Source organism: Oncorhynchus mykiss, chromosome 24 (genome assembly GCF_057628025.1).
Source record: "Oncorhynchus mykiss isolate SJ-2025 chromosome 24, ASM5762802v1, whole genome shotgun sequence".
NCBI lineage: Eukaryota > Metazoa > Chordata > Actinopteri > Salmoniformes > Salmonidae > Oncorhynchus > Oncorhynchus mykiss.
The window spans coordinates 27638536-27662446 of NC_143045.1; the positions used below are offsets into that span (position 1 = coordinate 27638536).

General features: G+C 45.1%; 1 protein-coding gene and 1 long non-coding RNA gene across 19 annotated transcripts in view; one reads left to right on the forward strand and one right to left on the reverse strand.

The window, feature by feature from the left end:
• LOC149972413 (uncharacterized) overlaps positions 1-20460 on the forward strand; it is a 37886-nt gene extending 17426 nt beyond the window's left edge. The window contains exon 3 of the long non-coding RNA XR_016491411.1: positions 20341-20460. This is a non-coding gene — a long non-coding RNA (uncharacterized LOC149972413). The remainder of the gene's footprint in view (positions 1-20340) is intronic.
• LOC110504100 (eukaryotic translation initiation factor 4 gamma 1) overlaps positions 1-23819 on the reverse strand; it is a 72833-nt gene extending 49014 nt beyond the window's left edge. For 2 of the 18 annotated variants that reach the window (XM_090218813.1, XM_090218811.1), the window contains exons 1-7: positions 23741-23819; positions 12120-12199; positions 11900-12005; positions 11697-11780; positions 11254-11286; positions 3541-3717; positions 2726-2816 (exon numbers count right to left, since the gene is read on the reverse strand). In XM_090218813.1, the coding sequence (XP_090074939.1) occupies positions 2726-2816; positions 3541-3717; positions 11254-11286; positions 11697-11780; positions 11900-11962 (448 nt within the window). In that variant the 5' untranslated portion in view covers positions 11963-12005; positions 12120-12199; positions 23741-23819. Of the gene's footprint in view, positions 1-2716; positions 2817-3540; positions 3718-11253; positions 11287-11696; positions 11781-11899; positions 12006-12119; positions 12200-22034; positions 22131-23411 lie in introns of those variants that run through there. The other 16 variants (XM_090218809.1, XM_036961514.2, XM_090218810.1 and 13 more) reach the window with 10 other exon arrangements.
• Between the last annotated feature and the right edge of the window lie 92 nt (positions 23820-23911).

Below are 23911 nucleotides of genomic sequence, written 5' to 3' on the forward strand. Positions count from 1 at the left end.
ACTCAATGCCAGGGCTCTCAAGTGTTTGGTTTGATTTTCAATTGCATTGATGTCAGTGATTAGATGGACATTATAAACTGGGTGGCTCGAGCCATGAACGCTGATTGGCTGACAGCCGTGGTCTATTTAAGCAAGTACAAGTATGTACAGTATGTGAGTGCATGAGCATCAGTAGCTTTGTGAGGCATTGAGAGAGCATGTGACTATTGGATTGTGTGCACGTGTGAGCATGCAAATTTGGCCTCTGAATGCGTGTTTGTATGAGTGTGTGACCCTACTTCACCCTCCAAGATAGTTAATTCTATTAGACTGGCACCACAAGGGGGAGAAAAGTTCACTCTTCCAAATGATCTAGCTCAGAGGGAAGAAAGATGTATAGCCTGCAGCCTAAAAACAGCTCTACAATGGCATCTGACCAGATCTATAAAGCACACACACCCCTCTCTTACACAGAAACATGATATGCACAGAAACTCAAAGAAATGTCCTCTCACTGTCAACTGCATTTATTTTCAGCAAACTTAGCATGTGTAAATATTTGTATGAACATAACAAGATTCAACAACAGACCTAGTTCCACAGACATCTGACTAACAGAAATGGAATAATGTGCCCCTGAACAATGGGGGCAGTCAAAATCAAAAGTAACAGTCAGTATCTGGTGTGGCCACCAGCTGCATTAAGTCATACAGTGCATCTCCTCCTCATGGACTGCACCAGATTTGCCAGTTCTTGTTGTGAGATGTTAACCCACTCTTCCACCAAGGCACCTGCAAGTTTCAGGACATTTCTGGGGGGAAAGTCCCTAGCCCTCACCCTCTGATCCAACAGGTCCCAGATGTGCTCAATGGGATTGAGATCCGGGCTCTTCACTGGCTATGGCAGAACTCTGACATTCCTGTCTTACAGGAAATCACGCACAGAACGAGCAGTATGGCTGGTGGTATTGTTATGCTGGAGGGTCATGTCAGGATGAGCCTACAGGAAGGGTACCACATGAGGGAGGAGGATGTCTTCCCTGTAACGCACAGCGTTGAGATTGCCTGCAATGACAACAAGCTCAGTCCGATGATGCTGTGACACACTGCCCCAGACCATGACGGACCCTCCACCTCCAAATCGATCCCGCTCCAGAGTACAGGCCTCGGTGTAACGCTCATTCCTTCCTTCAACGATACACGCGAATCCGACCATTACCCCTGGTGAGACAAAACCGCGACTTGTCAGTGAAGAGCACGTTTTGCCAGTCCTGTTTGCTCCAGCGACTGTGGGTTTATGCCCATAGGCGACGTCGTTGCCGGTGATGTCTGGTGAGGACCTGCCTTAAAACAGGCTACAAGCCCTCAGTCCAGTCTCTCTCAGCCTATTGCAGACAGTCTGAACACTGGTGGAGGGATTTTGCGTTCCTGGTTTAACTCAGGTAGTTGTTGTTGCCACCCTGTACCTGTCCCGCAGGTGTGATGTTCGGATGTACCGATCCTGTGCAGGTGTTACACGTGGTCTGCCACTGCGAGGACGATCAGCTGTTCGCCCTGTCTCCCTGTAGCGCTGTCTTAGTGGGGGCGGTCAGTACGGACATTGCAATTTATTGCCCTGGCCACATCTGCAGGCTTCATGCCTACTTGCAGCATGCCTAAGGCATTTTCATGTAGGTGAGCAGGGACAGTGGGCATCTTTCTTTTGGTGTTTTTCAGAGTCAGTAGAAAGGCCTCTTTAGTGTCCTAAGTTTTCATAACTGTGACCTTAATTGCCTACCGTCTGTAAGCTGTTAGAATCTTAACGACTGTTCCACAGCTGCATGTTCATTAATTGTTTATGGTTCATTGAACAAGCATGGGAAACGGTGTTTAAGCCCTTTACAATGAAGATCTGAGATGTTATTTGGATTTTTTTCAAATCATCTTTGAAAGACAGGGTCCTGAAAAAGGGACGTTTCTTTTTTTGCTGAATTTATATCCACACAACTCCCCCAGCTCTCAAAACCTTATTTACAATTAGACATCTTGTTAACTTCTTATGGATGGGGGGGCAGTATTGAGTAGCTTGGATAAATACGGTGCTCAGAGTAAACTGCCTGCTACTCAGGCCCAGAAGCTAAGATATGCATATAATTAGTAGATTTGGATAGAAAATGCTCTGAAGTTTCAAAAACTGTTATAAATTATGTCTGAGTATAACAGAACTCATATTTATATTTAAGCATGTTGGAGCAACACATGTCAACATTTTCTAAAGTAGACACCATAAATGGACTGCTCTGACCAGGTCACTGCTGAACTGTACAGACTAAGACCCTACATAGTTCACAGGCTTGAGAGCAGGGTCACCAAGCTGGTTTTCAGGACAACCAGTGAGCTTTCTATAGCCCCTGTACATACCACTAGAGGGCAGTCAAAATCTGAATCACCAGCTCAGAGGCCTTCGTCCTGGACAAACTGAACAGTGACATTAGGGATTTTGGAAGAGAGCACACTGTTGGGAATAACTTATTGTGCCGAAATAAGTAACAGGTTTGGAATTTGACCTGTGTATCAGGGTTGAATTCCATTTCTCTTCAATTCAGTCAATTGAAATTCTGTTGAAAATACTTTTAAATTAATCTCAGGAATTGGCATCCCTGTTTTCAGTGTGTCCAGGAGAGCGGTGTAAAGCTGAGGCCTGTGGTGTTGGGTAAAGGTGGGTATCGGCAGGTGAGGCCCTAAGCAGAGCCTCTTACCATAAGTACCATATTCAGCTGGGCTGGTGCCTGGGTAGAAGCCTGGGGTGCCCGGCGGGACCGGGTACTGCTGGGGGGTGGCCACGTACGTTGACCGGTACTGAGGGAGAGAGACATGTCAGAATGGTTTAGATATAAGACCTAAACGTACATTGTAGAGTGTTCCGAGCCCAGAGGATTCAAGGCAAGCTAAAGCTCAACTACAGAACGAGTAAGATGGAAAAGGTGTCAAGCCAACTAGTACTTGATATAACTCATTCAACAAACAGACACACCTCTACCTTTCTTTGTCCCACACACACACACTTTAGTGTGGTTTTGATGACCAACCAGCTGTGGCAGGCCTATCTCTCCTAACGTCTAACATACACCTCTCCCTCAAACACACAGTAACTCCCATCCTGCTCTCTCTCTCTCTGTGGTGTTTTAGTCACTGCACAATCAGGAAGGAACTGGAGGGTCAGCTGATCACCTGGCCATGGCCAGGGGAGGGGAAAGGGGCTTTTGTCCCAACACTGGCTCCATAGAGCAGAGGCCAGACTCAGCAGAATCTGTCCGACTCATGTCACCAGGGGGAGGCAGGCCATGTGGGGCCTCCCTCACAGACAGGAAGAGAAACTGCATTGTTAGTTGCTACCAGACACACTTCCAAATAGCATTTATTTTCTTCCCAAATATCATAGCGGCACTTGATTGAGCTTGCCTGGCGGAAAGGAACCAATGGAACAGTCCCAAAAGTTATAGTGAATGTCTGAGTAAAGAGAATGAGAGTGGCCCAGAGAAAAGATGGAGAACCCTGTAGGAAGGGGTGGGGCTGTGTTTACCTGTCCGGGTATGAAGTAGGCGGGGCCTTGTTGGTTGGGGAAGGGGATCCGCTGTGAGGGGATCATCATCATCTGTTGGCCTGGCTGGTAGACGTGTGTGGGCGCCACGGGCCTCAGCGTGCTGCTGGGGGGCACCCGGGAGGCATTGCTGTGCAGACTGGGACGGCTGTAGTACGGCTGGAGAGAAGAGAAGATGAGGCAGTAGGAGAGAAGAGCGGGGCAAGTTATTGAAGTGTCACATGTTCATAAGTCTCCTCTTTTGTAAAAACGTTCAACAATAAAATTCAACCCAACTTTAAAAAGGGCTATTATATTTCCCCTTGCCAGTTAATACAAAAACAATTTCAACCAGCTATTCTGGCACTTTAACAGCCTGTTTATAAAGGCAGAACTCAAACTGCTAAAAAAAACAAATATTACTAGAATGTTCTGTGTTGCTTCATTTACATTGCGATGAGACTCTTCAAGCAAAACGGAAGCCAAAATGATGACAGGACCACAGGCAGGAACAACTAGACAGACCTCTTTCCAGGAGTCTAAGCGTTACCTGCAGTGACCTGAATCCTCCCTTCAGCAGCACATCGCCCAGACACCACGTGAACACACACACACGCAAGCGAGAGAGGTGGAACGAGAGGGGGGTGAGAGAGAGGTGGAACGAGAGGGGGGTGAGAGAGAGGTGGAACGAGAGGGGGGTGAGAGAGAGGTGGAACGAGAGGGGGGTGAGAGAGAGGTGGAACGAGAGGGGGGTGAGAGAGAGGTGGAACGAGAGGGGGGTGAGAGAGAGGTGGAACGAGAGGGGGGTGAGAGAGAGGTGGAACGAGAGGGGGGTGAGAGAGAGGTGGAACGAGAGGGGGGTGAGAGAGAGGTGGAACGAGAGGGGGGTGAGAGAGAGGTGGAACGAGAGGGGGGTGAGAGAGAGGTGGAACGAGAGGGGGGTGAGAGAGAGGTGGAACGAGAGGGGGGTGAGAGAGAGGTGGAACGAGAGGGGGGTGAGAGAGAGGTGGAACGAGAGGGGGGTGAGAGAGAGGTGGAACGAGAGGGGGGTGAGAGAGAGGTGGAACGAGAGGGGGGTGAGAGAGAGGTGGAACGAGAGGGGGGTGAGAGAGAGGTGGAACGAGAGGGGGGTGAGAGAGAGGTGGAACGAGAGGGGGGTGAGAGAGAGGTGGAACGAGAGGGGGGTGAGAGAGAGGTGGAACGAGAGGGGGGTGAGAGAGAGGTGGAACGAGAGGGGGGTGAGAGAGAGGTGGAACGAGAGGGGGGTGAGAGAGAGGTGGAACGAGAGGGGGGTGAGAGAGAGGTGGAACGAGAGGGGGGTGAGAGAGAGGTGGAACGAGAGGGGGGTGAGAGAGAGGTGGAACGAGAGGGGGGTGAGAGAGAGGTGGAACGAGAGGGGGGTGAGAGAGAGGTGGAACGAGAGGGGGGTGAGAGAGAGGTGGAACGAGAGGGGGGTGAGAGAGAGGTGGAACGAGAGGGGGGTGAGAGAGAGGTGGAACGAGAGGGGGGTGAGAGAGAGGTGGAACGAGAGGGGGGTGAGAGAGAGGTGGAACGAGAGGGGGGTGAGAGAGGTGGAACGAGAGGGGGGTGAGAGAGGTGGAACGAGAGGGGGGTGAGAGAGAGGTGGAACGAGAGGGGGGTGAGAGAGAGGTGGAACGAGAGGGGGGTGAGAGAGAGGTGGAACGAGAGGGGGGTGAGAGAGAGGTGGAACGAGAGGGGGGTGAGAGAGAGGTGGAACGAGAGGGGGGTGAGAGAGAGGTGGAACGAGAGGGGGGTGAGAGAGAGGTGGAACGAGAGGGGGGTGAGAGAGAGGTGGAACGAGAGGGGGGTGAGAGAGAGGTGGAACGAGAGGGGGTGAGAGAGAGGTGGAACGAGAGGGGGGTGAGAGAGAGGTGGAACGAGAGGGGGGTGAGAGAGAGGTGGAACGAGAGGGAGTGAGAGAGAGGTGGAACGAGAGGGAGTGAGAGAGAGGTGGAACGAGAGGGAGTGAGAGGGGAGGGAGAGAGAGGTGGAACGAGAGGGAGGGAGAGGGGAGGGAGAGAGAGGTGGAACGAGAGGGGAGGGAGAGAGGTGGAACGAGAAGGAGGGAGAGAGGTGGAACGAGAAGGAGGGAGAGAGGTGGAACGAGAAGGAGGGAGAGGGGAGGGAGAGGGAGGTGAGAGGGGAGGGAGAGAGAGTTGGAACGAGAGGGAGGTGAGAGGGGAGGGAGAGGGAGGTGAGAGGGGAGGGAGAGAGAGGTGGAACGAGAGGGAGGTGAGAGGGGAGGGAGAGAGAGGTGGAACGAGAGGAGGGAGAGAGAGGAGGGAGAGAGAGATGGAACGAGAGGGAGTGAGAGGGGAGGGAGAGAGAGGTGGAACGAGAGGGGGTGAGAGGGGAGGGAGAGAGAGGTGGAACGAGAGGGGGTGAGAGGGGAGGGAGAGAGAGGTGGAACGAGAGGGGGTGAGAGGGGAGGGAGAGAGAGGTGGAATGAGAGGGGGTGAGAGGGGCAGTCAGTTAAGTTGACAGAAAGCAGAGCCTACCCCCACCACCCAGCAGTGAATTAACAAGCAGCATGCAAAATGCAGGACACATCCCTAGTCCATTAAAGATGCAGGTGTGTGAGTAACTGTCCATGTGCAACGCTAACATAGAGCACGGAGTCGGTGTGTGCTCGGTGTGTGCGTGTCAGGGTTTCCGTTAGGAAAATGTGGCTCCGAACATTTCACAGGAAACATTTTATGGAAATTAAATCTATTTTTGATTACGGTAATTCATGTTAACAGAACATGCAAGTTGAGAATGCAATGATGTGCGGTCCTTATCGAATTCTGATGTGTACTTTGACGTGGCAGAATAACTGTCCACAAGTAACGAACAGCAAAATCACGAGCCTAAGTCAATCTACTACAGGAAAAAAGTAGCCTATTCAAAACAGACGACTCGGGACAGTTGTGGAGCGATAGATCAAATGCATACAACCAGTAGGCCTAGTCTACTGAATTAGAAATAAATGAGTCTGAAGCAACAGTTCAGAATGTATCACTTAATGTTGATAAACTTGTTTCTTCACATTATAGGCGCAGCAATGAGCACAGGGCAGTAGGCAACACGTGAAGGTTCGTTCCATAATGCAATTAGTTGGAAAACAGTTGTGAAAAGGGCACTACACATGCAAGCAGTTTCACATGACAGATGAAAATATTAGAACGTTTGAAATCTCTAATAGGCTTCTCTGAAGCAAGATAAGGCATGCCTCAATATACCCAACAAAAATATAAACAACATGGAAAGTTTGGTCCCATGATACATGAGCTGAAATAAAAGATCCCAGACATTTTACATGTGCACAAAAAGCTTCTCTCCTCAATTTTGCAGATAAATGTGTTCACATCCCTGTTAGTGAGCATTTTTCCTTTGCCAAGATAATCCATCCACCTGACAGGTGTGGCATATCAAGAAGCTGATTAAACAGCATGATCCTTACACAGGTGCACCATGTGCCGGGGAAAATAAACGGCCACTAAAATGTGCAGTTGTCACAACACAATGCTACAGATGTCTCAAATTGAGGCAGCGTGCAATTGGCATGCTGACTGCAAGAATGTCCACCAGAGCTGTTGCCAGAGAACTGAATGCTAATTTCTCTACCTTAAGCCACCTCCAACATCATTTCAGAGAATTTGGCAGTACGTCCAACCGGCCTCACAACCGCAGACCACGTGTAACCACGCAAGCCAAAGAGGATGGCTGATGTTTTACATGCCCGTAAACAATTATGCTATTTTGTTTGTTTGTAACTTATACATAATGTTGCTGCTACCGTCTCTTATGACTGAAAATAACTTCTGGACATCAGAACTGGGATGACTCACCACGAACTGGAATAAGCTTTATCCTTTAACGAGTCCGACGAGTAAGATATACTGCTCTCCCGGGAACAGGCCCAGATTCCAGTCATTTGCGTGAAGAAAAGACGGAGGGAAAGAGGATGCAGATCAAGCTGTCTTTTGACAATCTGTAGATGAGCGAGAACTCCCACTGCCATAAATTCTACTTGCTAACATGCAATTATTGGAAAATTAAATTGATGACCTACGACTACCCTCGCAATGAGACATTAAGAACTGTAATATCTTATGTTTCACCGAGCCGTGGCTGAACGACTATATGGATAATAGAGCTGGAGGGATTTTTAATGCACCGGCAGAACAGAGAAGTTATGTCTGGTAAGACGAGGGGTGGGGGTGTGTCTTTTTGTCAATAACAGCAGGTGCTCGACGTCTAATAATAAAGAAGTCTCGAGGTATTGCTCGCCTGAGGTACCTCGCCCGAGTACCTTATGATAAGCTGTAGACCACACTATCTACGAAGAGAGTTTTTATCTATATTATTCATAACCGTCTATTTACCACCACAGGCCGATGTTGGCACTATGACCACACTCAACCAACTCTATAAGGCCATAAGCAAATAAGAAAATGCTCACCCAGAAGCGGCGCTCCTAGTGGCCGGGGACTTGAATGCAGGTAAACTTAAATCAGATTTACCAAATTTCTACCAGCATGTCACATGTGCAACCAGAGGAATTCCTGCTTACAAGCAAACACTAAAGCAGGGGCGGCTGGTAGCCTAGTGGTTAGAGCGTTGGGCCAGCAACTGAAAGGTTGTTAGATCAAATCCCTGAGCAGACAAAGTAAAAATAGTCCCCACAGTGATCGTACGTACATATCCCAACCAAAAGCCATGGACTTCAGGCAACATACGCATCAAGCTAAAGCTGCCGCTTTCAAGGAGCGGGATACTAATCCGAATGCCTATAATAAATCCCGCTATGCCCTCAGACGAACCATCAAACAAGAAAAATGTCAACACAGGATTAAGATTGAATCCTACTACGACGCTCGTCGGATGTGGCATTCTTGTAAACTATTACGGACTACAAAGGGCTGCGCTTAGTGTTCTGCCTTGACAAATCGCGCTGTTAAGACACTGATGCCCTTTGCAACCACGTACCTATGTGAGAGTGGATTCTCGGCCCTAGCATGAAAACTAAATACAGGCACAGACTGTGTGTGGAAAATGATTTAAGGCGGAGACTCTCCAATACAACCCAACATTGCAGAGTTATGTGCATCCTTTCAAGCACACCCTTCTCATTAACACGTGAGCTATTTTTTTAGGCAAGTAAATTAAGAACAAATTCTTATTTTACAACGACGGCCTAGGAACAGTGGGTTAACTGCCTTGTTCAGGTGCAGAATGACAGATTTTTACCTTGTCAGCTCGGCGATTCGATCGAGCAACCTTTAGGTTACTGGCCTAACTCTCTAACCACTTGGCTACCTGCCGCCCCTATTCACAATTTTCGATGAACAAATAAGGTTTTATATGTAAGATGGCTAAATAAAGGGCAAAGTTACTGATTATTATATTATTTGTGCCCTGGTCCTATAAGAGCTCTTTGTCACTTCCCATGAGCTGGGTTGTAACAAACTCCCTCACGCTTATGTTTAATAAATGTATTGTATAGTGTGTGTGTGTGTGTGTGTGTGTGTGTGTGTGTGTGTGTGTGTGTGTGTGTGTGTGTGTGTGTGTGTGTGTGTGACAGGCTTACAATGATGGCAAAAAACAACATTTGAGAGTGTGCTGACCCTGGTACTAGAAGGGGTACGCAGCTGGAGGTGGAATGTTGGAAGAGGTACGGGACTATAAAAAGTTTGGGAACCATTGCCCTAGACCCACTCAAAATTGCATACCGCCCCAAAAGATGGAAACTAACCTATAGACCGAAAAGCATGACCAGTCAAATATATTTCCATCAATGACTAGGCAAAAAAGCATTACAATCTTCTCCTGGACAACTGGCCAGAGCCAATTTCATTCATTGTTGTTTCTGCCATTACTAGCTAACGGAAACCCTGGTATATGTGAACATGATAAGTTCCCAATAGAGGTAGACCGATTATGATTTTTCAACGCCGACGCCGATTATTGGAGGACGAAAAGGGGGCCGATTAATCGGCCGATTTAAAATAATAATAAAAAACATGTATTTGTAATAATGACAATTACAACACTGAATGAACACTTGACTTAATATAATACATAAATAAAATCAATTTAGCCTCAAATAAATAATGTTCATTTTGGTTTAAATAATGCAAAAACAAAGTATTGGAGAAGAAAGTAAAAGTGCAATATGTGCTATGTAAGAAAGCTAACGTTTCAGTTCCTTGCTCAGAACATGAGAACATATGAAAGCTGGTGGTTCCTTTTAACATGAGGCTTCAATATTCCCAGGTAATAAGTTTTAGGTTGTAGTTATTATAGGAATTATAGGACTATTTCTCTCTATACCATTTGTATTTCATTAACCTTTGACTATTGGATGTTGTTATAGGCACTATAGTATTGCCAATGTAACAGTACAGCTTCTGTCCCCCTCCTCGCCCCTACCTGAGCTCGAACCAAGAAAACATTGACAACAGCCATACTCGAAGCATCGTTACCCATAGCTCCACAAAAGCCACGACCCTTGCAGCGGGGGGAATAACTACTCCAAATCTAAAAGCGAGTGACATTTGAAACGGTATTAGCGCACCCCCAGCTAACTAGCCAGCCATTTCACATTGCTTATACCAGCCATTAGGCTGATAGGCTTGAAGTCATAAACAGCAATGTTTTTGCGAAGAGCTGCTGGCAAAACGCACGAAAGTGCTGTTTGAATGAATGATTACGGGCCTGCTGCTGCTCAGTCAGACTGCTCTATCAAATCAGACTTAATTATAACACACAGAAATACGAGCCTTAGGTCATTAATATGGTTGAATCCGTTAACTATCATTTCGAAAACAAAACGTTTATTCTTTCAGTGAAATACGGAACCGTTTGCTATTTTATCTAACGGGTGGCATCCCTACGTCTAAATATTCCTGTTACATTGCACAACCTTCAATGTATGTCATAATTACGTAAAATTCTGGCAAATTAGTTCACAATGAGCCAGGCAGCCCAAACTGTTACATACACCCTGACTCTGCAAAATAAATCACAATTTCACCTGGTTAATATTGCCTGCTAAACTGGATTAGTAGTTATAACTAGTGATTATGATTGATTGTTTTTTATAAGATCAGTTTAATGCCAACTAGCCATTTACCTTGGCTTCTACTGCATTCGAGTAACAAGCAGGCTACTCGTGGAGTGCAATGGTTAGAGCGTTGGACTAGTTAACTGTACGGTTGCAAGATTGGATCCCCTGAGCTGACAAGGTGAAAATATGTTGTTCTGCCCCTGAACAAGGTAGTTAAACCCACCGCTCCTAGGCAGTCATTGAAAATAAGAATGTGTTCTTAACTGACTTGCCTAGTTAAATAAAAGCTATAAAAATACAAAATAAACACTTTAAAAAAATATATATTTTTAAATCGGCTCCCAAAATACAGATTTCCGATTGTTATGAAAACTTGAAATTGGCCCTAATTAATCGGCCATTCCGATTAATCGGTCGACCTCTAGTTCCCAATGAATGCGGTCCTCAGAGACAAGACATCCCAGAATACTTTCTGAATAGGATTCTACGGCAGATTCAATCTTTTGGCCTCCCATATTAAACATGAGTTGGTTTTAGAACATGCAGTGCTCAGAAACAGTTCAGGAAGACAAGAAATGCAAGTGAAGAGAACTCCACAGTGCCCACAATTCCAACCCAGCCCACCCAAATCAGACTGTTAGTACCTGTTGGTGTAAAGCACGGGGCACGGGGGCGAACTAGAAAAGGAGGACAAGACAGGTCACAGGTCAGAGGTTAAACCCACATAGGACACCAGCTGGAGAGCACTTCCTCCATAACCACACACAGATAGGAAGGCAGGGAGCAGGGATTAACAAGAGGATTCAGAACACAATACAAGTCTCATCTGAGATCTGACATACTGATTTTGCCTTCTAGCAGTAACGTTGACAGGTTGGAGGGTGGAACGTACACACACTGGGCACTTAAACAGTATGAGATGGAATCAACAGGAGAGCTTAGTTGTAGGAAAGAGTGAAGAGTTGGCATGTAGCATAATCTACATTCCTACCAATGGATTAAGATACTGCACTACGGAGAAGCATCTGACAGCGGAAATAATAAGTCATGTCAAGCGGCGAAGCTGTGGGGTGGTGAACAAGTGTACCTGTCGGGGCTGTGGCGCTGGGTTCATTTGTGGAGGTGGGGTGGCAAAGACAACAGAGGGGGGCTGTCCAGGAGGGAAGGTGGGCTGTGAAAGGGAGAGAGAAAAAGAGGGGAGAGACCATGATCAACAATATGGTTACTGATTGGACAAACCACAAGACAAGATTGAAGCTTCAATCTAAACAGACAGTAGATTCCCCTTACTAGCTGGAGTCCAGGGGAGAGGGCAGGGTGGGGTCGCGTTATAGACTGTGGTGCTTTATTCATTTCATGTGGTTCTGCATGGGTGCACTCGGACCTGCACAGAAATCTGAGAGGAGGAATAACAGAGTGGAGGAGGTGAAGAGAAAAAAATTCAGTGATGAACTAGAAGAGAGCGAGAGACCAAGAGAATGGTGTTTAGGCTTTGTTGATCAGCACTCACACGTTGAACCGTGTTTAGTCCCAGGAACGGGAACAAGGATGTGGTGTGCCAACGTGGTGGTCGTCTGTCCTCTGATCAACCTATCAGAGAGAGAGAGGGTGACAGGTAAGATTGTCATCTCAGTTATTAGTCCAATGGTTTGGTACACAGGGGATACAATCCTATTCTCCAAGAGACAGGCATATTGTCTAGAGCTGGGAATTGCCAGGACCTCCCGATATGACATTTAGGTGCCAATACAAAATTGTGATTCTTTATGTACGCTATTGCGATTCGATACTGCGATTTAATTGCAAGTTGATGTTCTAAACATACAATATGTCTGCTGCAGAGACGAGAGATTAAGAGAAAATGTGTTTATCAGTCATGGAAATAAATAAATTGTTGAAAACATGTTGGCTCACTATATAAAAAAGAACAAGCAATAGGATGAAAAATACCAGCGTTTTGGCACAGGTACAGCAGACTAGAGTTCAAAAATAGGGCTTAGGCGGTAGGTGGGGTGGGGGCGTGGCCAATGGAGCGGTCGCTGACCGAACATTTTAGGCCTTCCTGTTGGCCGCAGTCACAAAATATTACCTTTAGTCAAGCTAATTTCTTGCAATTTTACACATCTCGCCATGGGGCTTGAGAGAACATTTTCAGTTTTAAAGCAGATTTCCAGCAATTCTACACATTTTGCCATGGCTTATGCTATCTGAGTGACTCAAACATAACAAAATTGGCCTCATGCAAGAAACAAATATCCTCTCCATCCTTACTGTTGTCCCGATGGCCCCTGGGTAAAACCCAAGACTGTTTACTCCTAAAGTAACAGTAAACGCAGACTGCCCTGCCACTCAAAGAGCCGTGGGGAAAAGCCCCAAATCATGCTGAGTCCATGTTTTATAAACGGAAATTACACTTCTGTCAGGTGAAAGAAGCCAAAACAGAAAAACTGACTGTTAGACAGAGGAGAAGAAAAGCACACTAGACAAACCCAGCACCTTTAACAAAATATAGATTGACTGTCGAAACAGCAAACTTAGGACTTTCCACTGACGCTGCCACACTCTCAGAACGGTGGGGGAGTTGGAAGGGAAATGGCAATGTCTCTAAAAAGGAGGTGCTGGTTAATTAAGGTCAGAAACAGAGTGAGATTATAGCCCCGGAGTGTCAACTCCACACAAAGGGCTCTCCACAGTCTATGCAAACGGAGGTCCGTTTACACCAAGTTCCAAAAATTCAGCCGCAAAAATGTACATAGAACTACACAGTGATGTAAACAGACCTACCTTGGCTTCTGCTGCATAGACCCCTTTAGAGGGTCTCCCTGTGCTCACCCTGACAGCAAGACAGCCAATGAAAGACTGCTTCACCCTGTGGGGAGAGACCCATGTTCTCCAAAGGGGAACCCTGGGACACACCCCATAGCAGAGACCTAAAGCTGTTCCCTCAGAAAGGTATGGATGGGGAGCACTTCACATACATGAAGGCTACAGTTGAGTTCCCTGATGAGCGAACAGTGATGACCATATACAGTGCCTTCGGAAAGTATTCAGCCCACTCAACTTTCTCCACACTTCGTTACGTTACAGCCTTACTCAAATTGATTACTTTTTAAAAATCTACACACAATACCCCATAATGGCAAAGCAAAAACAGGTTTAAAATGTTTTGCTAATTTATATATATATATATATATATTGAAATATCACATTTACATAAGAATTCAGACTAGAGGTCGACCGATTATGATTCTTCAACTCCGATACCGATTAATGACGATTTTTTTGGTTTGTAATAATGACAATTACAACAATACTGAATGAACACTTATTTTAACTTAATATAATACATCAATAAAATCAATTTAGCCTCAAATAATGAAACATGTTCAATTTGGTTTAAATAATGCAAAAACAGTGTATGAGAAGAAAGTAAAAGTGCATTATGTGCCATGTAAGAAAGCTAACGTTTCAGTTCCTTGCTCAGAACATGAGAACATATGAAAGCTGGTGGTTCCTTTTAACAGGAGTCTTCAATATTCCCAGGTAAGAAGTTCTAGGTTGTAGTTATTATAGGAATTATAGGACTATTTCTCTATACCATTTGTATTTCATTAACCTTTGACTATTGGATGTTCTTATAGGCACTTTAGTATTGCCAGTGTAACAGTATAGCTTCCGTCCCGCTCCTACCTGGACTCGAAACAGGAACACAACGACAACAGCCACCCTCGAAGCAGCGTTACCCATGCAGAGCAAGGGGAATAACCACTCCAAGTCTCAGAGCGAGTGACGTTTGAAACGCTATTAGCGCACACCCCGCTAACTAGCTAGCCATTTCACATCGGTTACACAAATTCTAGACTTCGTTATAACATAATAACACACAGAAATATGAGCCTTAGGTCATTAATATGGTCAAATCCGGAAACTATCATCTCGAAAACAAGACGTTTATTCTTTCAGTGAAATATGGAACCGTTGCATATTTTATCTAAGGGGTGGCATCCATTAGTCTAAATATTCCTGTTACATTGTACAACCTTCAATGTTGTCATAATTACGTAAACGTTGGGCAAATTAGGCGGCCCAAACTGTTGCATATACACTGACTCTGCGTGCAATGAACGCAAGTGACAATTTCACCGAGTTAATATTGCCTGCTAACCTGGATTTCTTTTAGCTAAATATGCAGGTTTAAAAAAATATACTTCTGTGTATTGATTTTAAGAAAGGCATTGATGTTCATGGTTAGGTACACATTGGAGCAACGATACGCACCGCATCAATTATATGCAACGCAGGACACGCTAGATAAACTAGTAATATCATCAACCATGTGTAGTTAACACATGATTGTGATTGATTTTTTTTTTTTTACAAGGTAAGTTTAATGCTAGCTAGCAACTTACCCTGGCTTACTGCATTTGCGTAACAGGCATTCTCCTCGTGGATTGCAATGAGAGGCAGGTGGTTAGAGCGTTGGACTAGTTAACGGTAAAGTTGCAAGATTGAATCCCCGAGCTGACAAGGTAACAATCTGTCGTTTGCCCCTGAACAAGGCAGTTAAACCACCGCTCCTAGGCCGTCATTGAAAATAAGAATGTGTTCTTAACTGACTTACCTAGTTAAATAAAAGGTGTCTAAAAAAATTAGGGGGCTAAGTCGGTGTCCAAAAATACCGATTTCTGATTGTTATGAAAACGGCCCTAATTAAATCGGCCATTCCGATTAATCGGTCGACCTCTAATTCAGACCCTTTACTCAGTACTTTGTTGAAGCACATTTGGCAGCGATTACAGCCTCGAATCTTCTTCGGTATGTTGCTACAAGATACACGCAAAAATTACAGGTGTGCGTTTCTCCCATTATTTTCTGCAGATCCTCTCAAGCTTTGTCAGGTTGGATAGGGAGCGTTGCTGCACAGCTATTTTCAGGTATCTCCAGAGACGGTCAATCGGGTTCAAGTCCGGGTTCCAGCTGGGCCACTCAAGGACATTCATATATTTGTCCTGAATCATGTCCAATCAATTGAATTTAACACAGGTGGACTCGCGACCGCAAGTGGTGCAAAATAAATGTACACATACACGTTATTCAATCATTGCGCGACAACTGCTCGTGAGTGACTACGTAGCCGGGCGCTAAAATATAACTTGGTTCTATCTGTGATGCTCAATGCGCTGCCAGTCCTGCCTCAAATCTCCTCGTTGGTTTTTAGGAGCATATATCCAAACGGACAGTTCCTTTGACCTCATGGCTTGGTATTTGAGCAGACATGCACTGTCAGCTGTGGGGCCTTATATAGACAGGTGTGCGCCTTTCCAAATTATGTCCAATCAATTGAAATTAACACAGGTGGACTCCAATCAAAACATCTCAAAGATGATCAATTGAAACAGGATGCACCCGAGCTCAATTTCAAGTCTCATGGCAAAGGGTCTGAATACTTATGTAAATAAGACATGTTTTTCTAAAAAAAAAAAAAACTGTTTTCACATTGTCAATATTGGGGTATTGTGGGTAGATTGCTGAGAAATTGTTTAAATTAATACATTTTAGAATAAAGCTGTAATGTAACAAACTGTGGAAAAAGTCAAGGGGTCTGAATACCTTCCAAAGGCACTGTAGCTCATTCACCTACTATTCTGGCAGCATTAATTAAGTGTGTGCGCGCGCATATACTAAACCAACTCAGTAAGTATCCTACTCCCGCAGCGATAGTGCTGCATTGCAGCACTGACTTGGCAGGGTAGCCCAAGGGACCAGGGGTTGGAGGGAGATATGTGAACCCCAGCCAAGACCACACCAACCAGGCCCAGTCATCTGAGCTGGCCTGACAGGAAGTAGAGAGAGCGGGATAAGTGGGTGTGGGGTCGTTCAAGTTCAACAGAGACCGATGCATAACCCCAACATGACACCATGACCTAGTGATGGTGGGAGCACAGAGCTGTCGCCTTAACAAGGCTGAAAAAGTGTTTGTTTGCGTGTGTAACTACGCACTAGTGGATAATTCAAGCTGTGCGTCTATGTGAACGGTAGCATCAGGTAAGTTCACAATGTTTTGTTATGCAGTCTCAACCCCCATGAGTGGTTCAGGCAATTACTAAACAGTGGCATTGACACGTGGAGTCAGCCACTAGCACAGTCAGCTCAGCTATCACCATTGAGACCGTGTGTGCCTCGACCTAGGTTGGGCAAAACTAAACATGGCGGTGTTCGCCTTAGCAATCTCACTAGGATAAAGACCACCTCCATTCCTGTCATTATTGAAAGAGATCATGATACCTCACATCTCAAAATAGGGCTACTTAATGTTAGATCCCTTACTTCAAAGGCAATTATAGTCAATGAACTAATCACTGATCATAATCTTGATGTGATTGGCCTGACTGAAACATGGCTTAAGCCTGATGAATTTACTGTGTTAAATGAGGCCTCACCTCCTGGCTACACTAGTGACCATATCCCCCGTGCATCCCGCAAAGGCGGAGGTGTTGCTAACATTTACGATAGCAAATTTCAATTTACAAAAAAAAAAAAGACGTTTTTGTCTTTTGAGCTTCTAGTCATGAAATCTATGCAGCCTACTCAATCACTTTTTATAGCTACTGTTTACAGGCCTCCTGGGCCATATACAGCGTTCCTCACTGAGTTCCCTGAATTCCTATCGGACCTTGTAGTCATAGCAGATAATATTCTAATCTTTGGTGACTTTAATATTCACATGGAAAAGTCCACAGACCCACTCCAAAAGGCTTTCGGAGCCATCATCGACTCAGTGGGTTTTGTCCAACATGTCTCTGGACCCACTCACTGTCACACGCTGGACCTAGTTTTGTCCCATGGAATAAATGTTGTGGATCTTAATGTTTTTCCTCATAATCCTGGACTATCGGACCACCATTTTATTACGTTTGCAATTGCAACAAATAATCTGCTCAGACCCCAACCAAGGAACATCAAGTCGTGCTATAAATTCACAGACAACACAAAGATTCCTTGATGTCCTTCCAGATTCCCTCTGTCTACCCAAGGACGCCAGAGGACAAAAATCAGTTAACCACCTAACTGAGGAACTCAATTTAACCTTGCACAATACCCTAGATGCAGTTGCACCCCTAAAAATTCAAAACATTTCTCATAAGAAACTAGCTCCCTGCTACACAGAAAATACCCGAGCTCTGAAGCAAGCTTCCAGAAAATTGGAACGGAAATGGCGCCACACCAAACTGGAAGTCTTCCGACTAGCTTGGAAAGGCAGTACTGTGCAGTACCGAAGAGCCCTTACTGCTGCTCGATCATCCTATTTTTCTAACTTAATAGAGGAAAATAAGAACAATCTGAAATTCCTTTTTGATACTGTCGCAAAGCTAACTAAAAAGCAGCATTCCCCAAGAGAGGATGACTTTCACTTTAGCAGTGATAAATTCATGAACTTCTTTGAGAAAAATATTATGATTATTAGAAAGCAAATTACAGCCTCCTCTTTAAATCTGCGTATTCCTTCAAAGCTCAGTTGTCCTGAGTCTGCACAACTCTGCCAGGACCTAGGATCAAGAGAGACGCTCAAGTGTTTTAGTACTATATCTCTTGACACAATTATGAAAATAATCATGGCCTCTAAACCTTCAAGCTGCATACTGGATCCTATTCCAACTAAACTACTGAAAGAGCTGCTTCCTGTGCTTGGCCCTCCTATGTTGAACATAATAAACGGCTCTCTATCCACCGGATGTGTACCAAACTCACTAAAAGTGGCAGTAATAAAACCTCTTGAAAAAGCCAAACCTTGACCCAGAAAATATAAAAAACTATCGACCTATATCGAATCTTCCATTCCTCTCAAAAATTTTAGAAAAGGCTGTTGCGCAGCAACTCACTGCCTTCCTGAAGACAAACAATGTATACGAAATGCTTCAGTCTGGTTTTAGACCCCATCATAGCACTGAGACGGCACTTGTGAAGGTGGTAAATTACATTTTAATGGCATCGGACCGAGGCTCTGCATCTGTCCTCGTGCTCCTAGACCGTAGTGCTGCTTTTGATACCATCGATCACCACATTCTTTTGGAGAGATTGGAAACCCAAATTGGTCTACACGGACAAGTTCTGGCCTGGTTTAGATCTTATCTGTCGGAAAGATATCAGTTTGTCTCTGTGAATGGTTTTGTCCTCTGACAAATCAACTGTAAATTTCGGTGTTCCTCAAGGTTCCGTTTTAGGACCACTATTGTTTTCACTATATATTTTACCTCTTGGGGATGTTATTCGAAAACATGTTAACTTTCACTGCTATGCGGATGACACACAGCTGTACATTTCAATGAAACATGGTGAAGCCCCAAAATTGCCCTTGCTAGAAGCATGTGTTTCAGACATAAGGAAGTGGATGGCTGCAAACTTTCTACTTTTAAACTCGGACAAAACAGAGATGCTTGTTCTAGGTCCCAAGAAACAAAGAGATCTTCTGTTGAATCTGACAATTAATCTTAATGGTTGTACAGTCGTCTCAAATAAAACTGTGAAGGACCTCGGCGTTACTCTGGACCCTGATCTCTCTTTTGAAGAACATATCAAGACCATTTCAAGGACAGCTTTTTTCCATCTACGTAACATTGCAAAAATCAGAAACTTTCTGTCCAAAAATTATGCAGAAAAATTAATCCATGCTTTTGTCACTTCTAGGTTAGACTACTGCAATGCTCTACTTTCCGGCTACCCGGATAAAGCACTAAATAAACTTCAGTTAGTGCTAAATACGGCTGCTAGAATCCTGACTAGAACCAAAAAATTGGATCAAATTACTCCAGTGCTAGCCTCTCTACACTGGCTTCCTGTCAAAGCAAGGGCTGATTTCAAGGTTTTACTGCTAACCTACAAAGCATTACATGGGCTTGCTCCTACCCATCTCTCTGATTTGGTCCTGCCGTACATACCTACACGTACGCTACGGTCACAAGACGCAGGCCTCCTAATTGTCCCTAGAATTTCTAAGCAAACAGCTGGAGGCAGGGCTTTCTCCTATAGAGCTCCATTTTTATGAAACGGTCTGCCTACCCATGTCAGAGACGCAAACTCGGTCTCAACCTTTAAGTCTTTACTGAAGACTCATCTCTTCAGTGGGTCATATGATTGAGTGTAGTCTGGCACAGGAGTGGGAAGGTGAACGGAAAGGCTCTGGAGCAACGAACCGCCCTTGCTGTCTCTGCCTGGCCGGTTCCCCTCTTTCCACTGGGATTCTCTGCCTCTAACCCTATTACAGGGGCTGAGTCACTGGCTTACTGGGGCTCTCTCATGCCGTCCCTGGAGGGGGTGCGTCACCTGAGTGGGTTGATTCACTGATGTGGTCATCCTGTCTGGGTTGCCCCCCCCCCCTTGGGTTGTGCCGTGGCGGAGGTCTTTGTGGGCTATACTCAGCCTTGTCTCAGGATGGTAAGTTGGTGGTTGAAGATATCCCTCTAGTGGTGTGGGGGCTGTGCTTTGGCAAAGTGGGTGGGGTTATATCCTTCCTGTTTGGCCCTGTCCGGGGGTGTCCTCGGATGGGGCCACAGTGTCTCCTGACCCCTCCTGTCTCAGCCTCCAGTATTTATGCTGCAGTAGTTTATGTGTCGGGGGGCTAGGGTCAGTTTGTTATATCTGGAGTACTTCTCCTGTCCTATTCGGTGTCCTGTGTGAATCTAAGTGTGCGTTCTCTAATTCCCTCCTTCTCTCTTTCTTTCTCTCTCTCGGAGGACCATGCCCCAGGACTACCTGACATGATGACTCCTTGCTGTCCCCAGTCCACCTGGCCGTGCTGCTGCTCCAGTTTCAACTGACCTGAGCCCTAGGACCATGCCTCAGGACTACCTGACCGTGCTGCTGCTCCAGTTTCAACTGTTCTGCCTTACTATTATTCGACCATGCTGGTCATTTATGAACATTTGAACATCTTGGCCATGTTCTGTTATAATCTCCACCCGGCACAGCCAGAAGAGGACTGGCCACCCCACATAGCCTGGTTCCTCTAGGTTTCTTCCTAGGTTTTGGCCTTTCTAGGGAGTTTTTCCTAGCCACCGTGCTTCTACACCTGCATTGCTTGCTGTTTGGGGTTTTAGGCTGGGTTTCTGTACAGCACTTTGAGATATCAGCTGATGTACGAAGGGCTATATAAATAAATTTGATTTGATTTAACGATTGAATTGCCAGCCTCCGATTCTCAAACAATTTAGCATACGTGATAGTCGGCTTTAAAGGAACTGTACTGCCTGGATGGATAGGCACAAACACACCAGCTTGCACGACCTTTGAAACGTCTGCTATGAGTTAACATGCTTTAAAGTTTTACAGTATCAGCCAGGTCAATAGGCCTATGGCAGTGCCACACAAAGAAATGTGTATGTGATGGAAAGGAAGGAAACAAGACATCACTCGCATCATTTTTCTATGTAAACCATAGCTTAATATAGAACAAGCCTTACGGGGACAATTAGCTCTGGATTGTTGTGGTCTGTCTTGCCCTACAATTCTTGCTACAATGACTTCATTCCTATCACTACTCATCAGCCAGATCCCATCCCAGAGAGCATTTCAAATGTGATAAAGAACTTTACATTTGTTGGGCAGAATTTAATTTCAGTGTTCTCTGTACATTGGATTTGGATTATCAACAACATTCAAATCACAGGTGAGTGATCTCATTTTCTACATCAGGACTTCCTAACCCTTTTCACCCAGGACGAGACAGGTGTGTACCCCCAAGTGGCACAGTGGTCTAAGGCACTGCATCTCAGTGCAAGAGGCATCACTACAGTCAAATCCAGGCAGTATCACACAATTGGCCCGGCGTCGTCTGGGTTTGCCTGTCATTGTAAATAAGAATTTGTTCTTACTGACTTACCTAGTTAAATAATGGTTACATTACTAAATTACAATGGTGGCACACTTGGCAGGCTAAAGCAGTTATTGGTTACTGATTATCACAATCTCACGAATTCAACATGAAAGAAAGCTATTCAAACAAAAGGGATTTGGTTGAGTACTAATAATGGGGCACATCTGGGATCATGGCTCGCCTGCCTCAAGGCTCACGAGCTACTCTGAATCGGCATCCATTTTGAGCGGAGGTTCTCAGCCAAATTCACTTGTCCGTAAACGCCGTATATCGGCAATCGCTTCTCTCATGCAGATGTTACTACAACAGAAAGACAACTTGTCTGGCAAGGATGCCCGACATTTGAGCGAATGCCAAATTAATTATTTCCTACGCTACATGATCCTCTTAGCATTAATGTACAAGCCACACACCGGTCATTTTTCATTCACGCACAACAAGCAGTTACAAATTCACAGGACAACAAAAAAAGCAGACCTGACGACTGTCACAATACACACAGTAATATTGCTAACTACATGCATGTAGGCTGCGGATAGTGGATAACTTTCAAACCCTCAGTTCTGCCAAGTTCCGATAACGTGAAACGAAAAGGCGTGTAGGATGGCTACGCTGTGCGGTGCCATGTTGTTCAAACAGCTTTTTAGGTCGTCACTAGTTACCACAGCCACAAAGTTATAAACACCACCTATTTATACAATTTACCCTAACCACCGTGCTAACCCCGTGTCTAGCCTTAAATTAAGACCAAAAACTAAGATGTTACATTTTTCTTAACGATATAGCCAATTCTGACGTTGTGGCTGTGTTAACTAGCTAGTTGCAACCAGCGCCTTCCCAAGCCAACTTGAGTTACCACGTGGTTGGTTTTCAGGCTTTAGCGCGCGTAGTAAGTGTGGCACAGTGCACACGCAGAAGCCGGCTTCTTGTTCTCCTCTATTCTCTTAACGGATTTAGATTCTCTAATTTGCCTGTTTTCAGCTTAGTTTGATTGTCAACGCTTACAGCAAACCCTAAAGTGCATATGATTGCAAGCAAGTAGTTGGTGATGAACGTTCCACTCCGTTCTCTTATATCGAGGCGGATATATGTGAACGAAGTTGAGCGTTCCTTAGCTAGCAAGCGGTCTCCCAAAATACCGAAAAGATTAAGAATGAAAAGATGGAAACCAACGTCTGTGGCAACTACTACCAGTAAACTGATCAGCATCAGTGCCATTTCAACCACAGGGTAGCATCCTCGTCATGCTGTGTCATCCTCTGAACATGACGCATGGGATCCAAGGACCGAACTTGCCAATGTGGATCCTACCACACTGGCCATACATAAACAGTATGTATTCTCAGTTAACTGAGATCCCATAATATCACATCCCTCTGTCAAATTACACACGCCACATACATGTGGACTATATGCCGCGTTCAAAACAACTGGGAACTCGGAAATAAACTACTTTGGCGTGTTCAAGACAGAGAACTAAAGAAAAAAGAGACCCAACTGAGAATACCCATTTTGAACAATCATCCAGTCGGACACTTTCTAGGGCTAAGACTTTCCGACCTGAAGAGCATTGGCGTCATGACTTGTCCTCTTTTTCCGAGTTCCCAGTTGTCTAGAAAGCACCACACAGCTAGATAACACTGGCTACAACACAGCCATGCGGATTGGAAGGCGACAAAATGCTGCATCCTTAACCAGCACCAGCTAACTACCGGTACGTCAACTATAATTCTTTAACGATTGGGTTCAATGTCCATTCCTCAAGAATAAACTAACATATGGCAGGACATTGGTTACCGAAAACAAGCAATCATTCACCCACAAACCGAGAAAAGCATAGGACCGTTTCTCATAACGTTAACAAATCCAACTGAAGTTAGCTTGCTACCTCAAATCAATACCAAAGCCGGCTGCATATAGAAGAATTCTTACCATAAATTTGTTTAATGTTGAAGGATATTGGCTAGCTAATAAAGTGATTCAAAATGTCGAAACCTTCTGCTTTCGTCAATTCTATTTCGTAAGCTAACGTTTATAACCTCCTAAGACTTAGGAAGGGGGTGTCCTATCCCTTTTTGGGGTGGGGGTTGGTCGGGCTAGCAGAGGAAAAATCAGTCTGGAAAAGAAGCGACAACTCTATTCCCCCAGATCGATCTACTGGGTTTAAAGTCCATTAAAAAGCGCGGATGAATACTGATTGTCAATTGGTTTCTCACAGTTCTGAACTAGCAAAGAATATAGTGGGAAACCCTAACATTTACCTTTCTCTCCTTCAGTCCGCAGTCGGACGGAATGGACTGTCCCGGAAGCCGGTAGTCAAATTCCGGTTTAATCACAGTCATGTGACAGGAACGCCGGTGTGATTTTAGCTACACGTTTTAGTTAACGATGTACTACTGAACCACAAACTAATGTGCAGTACAGTATTCGTT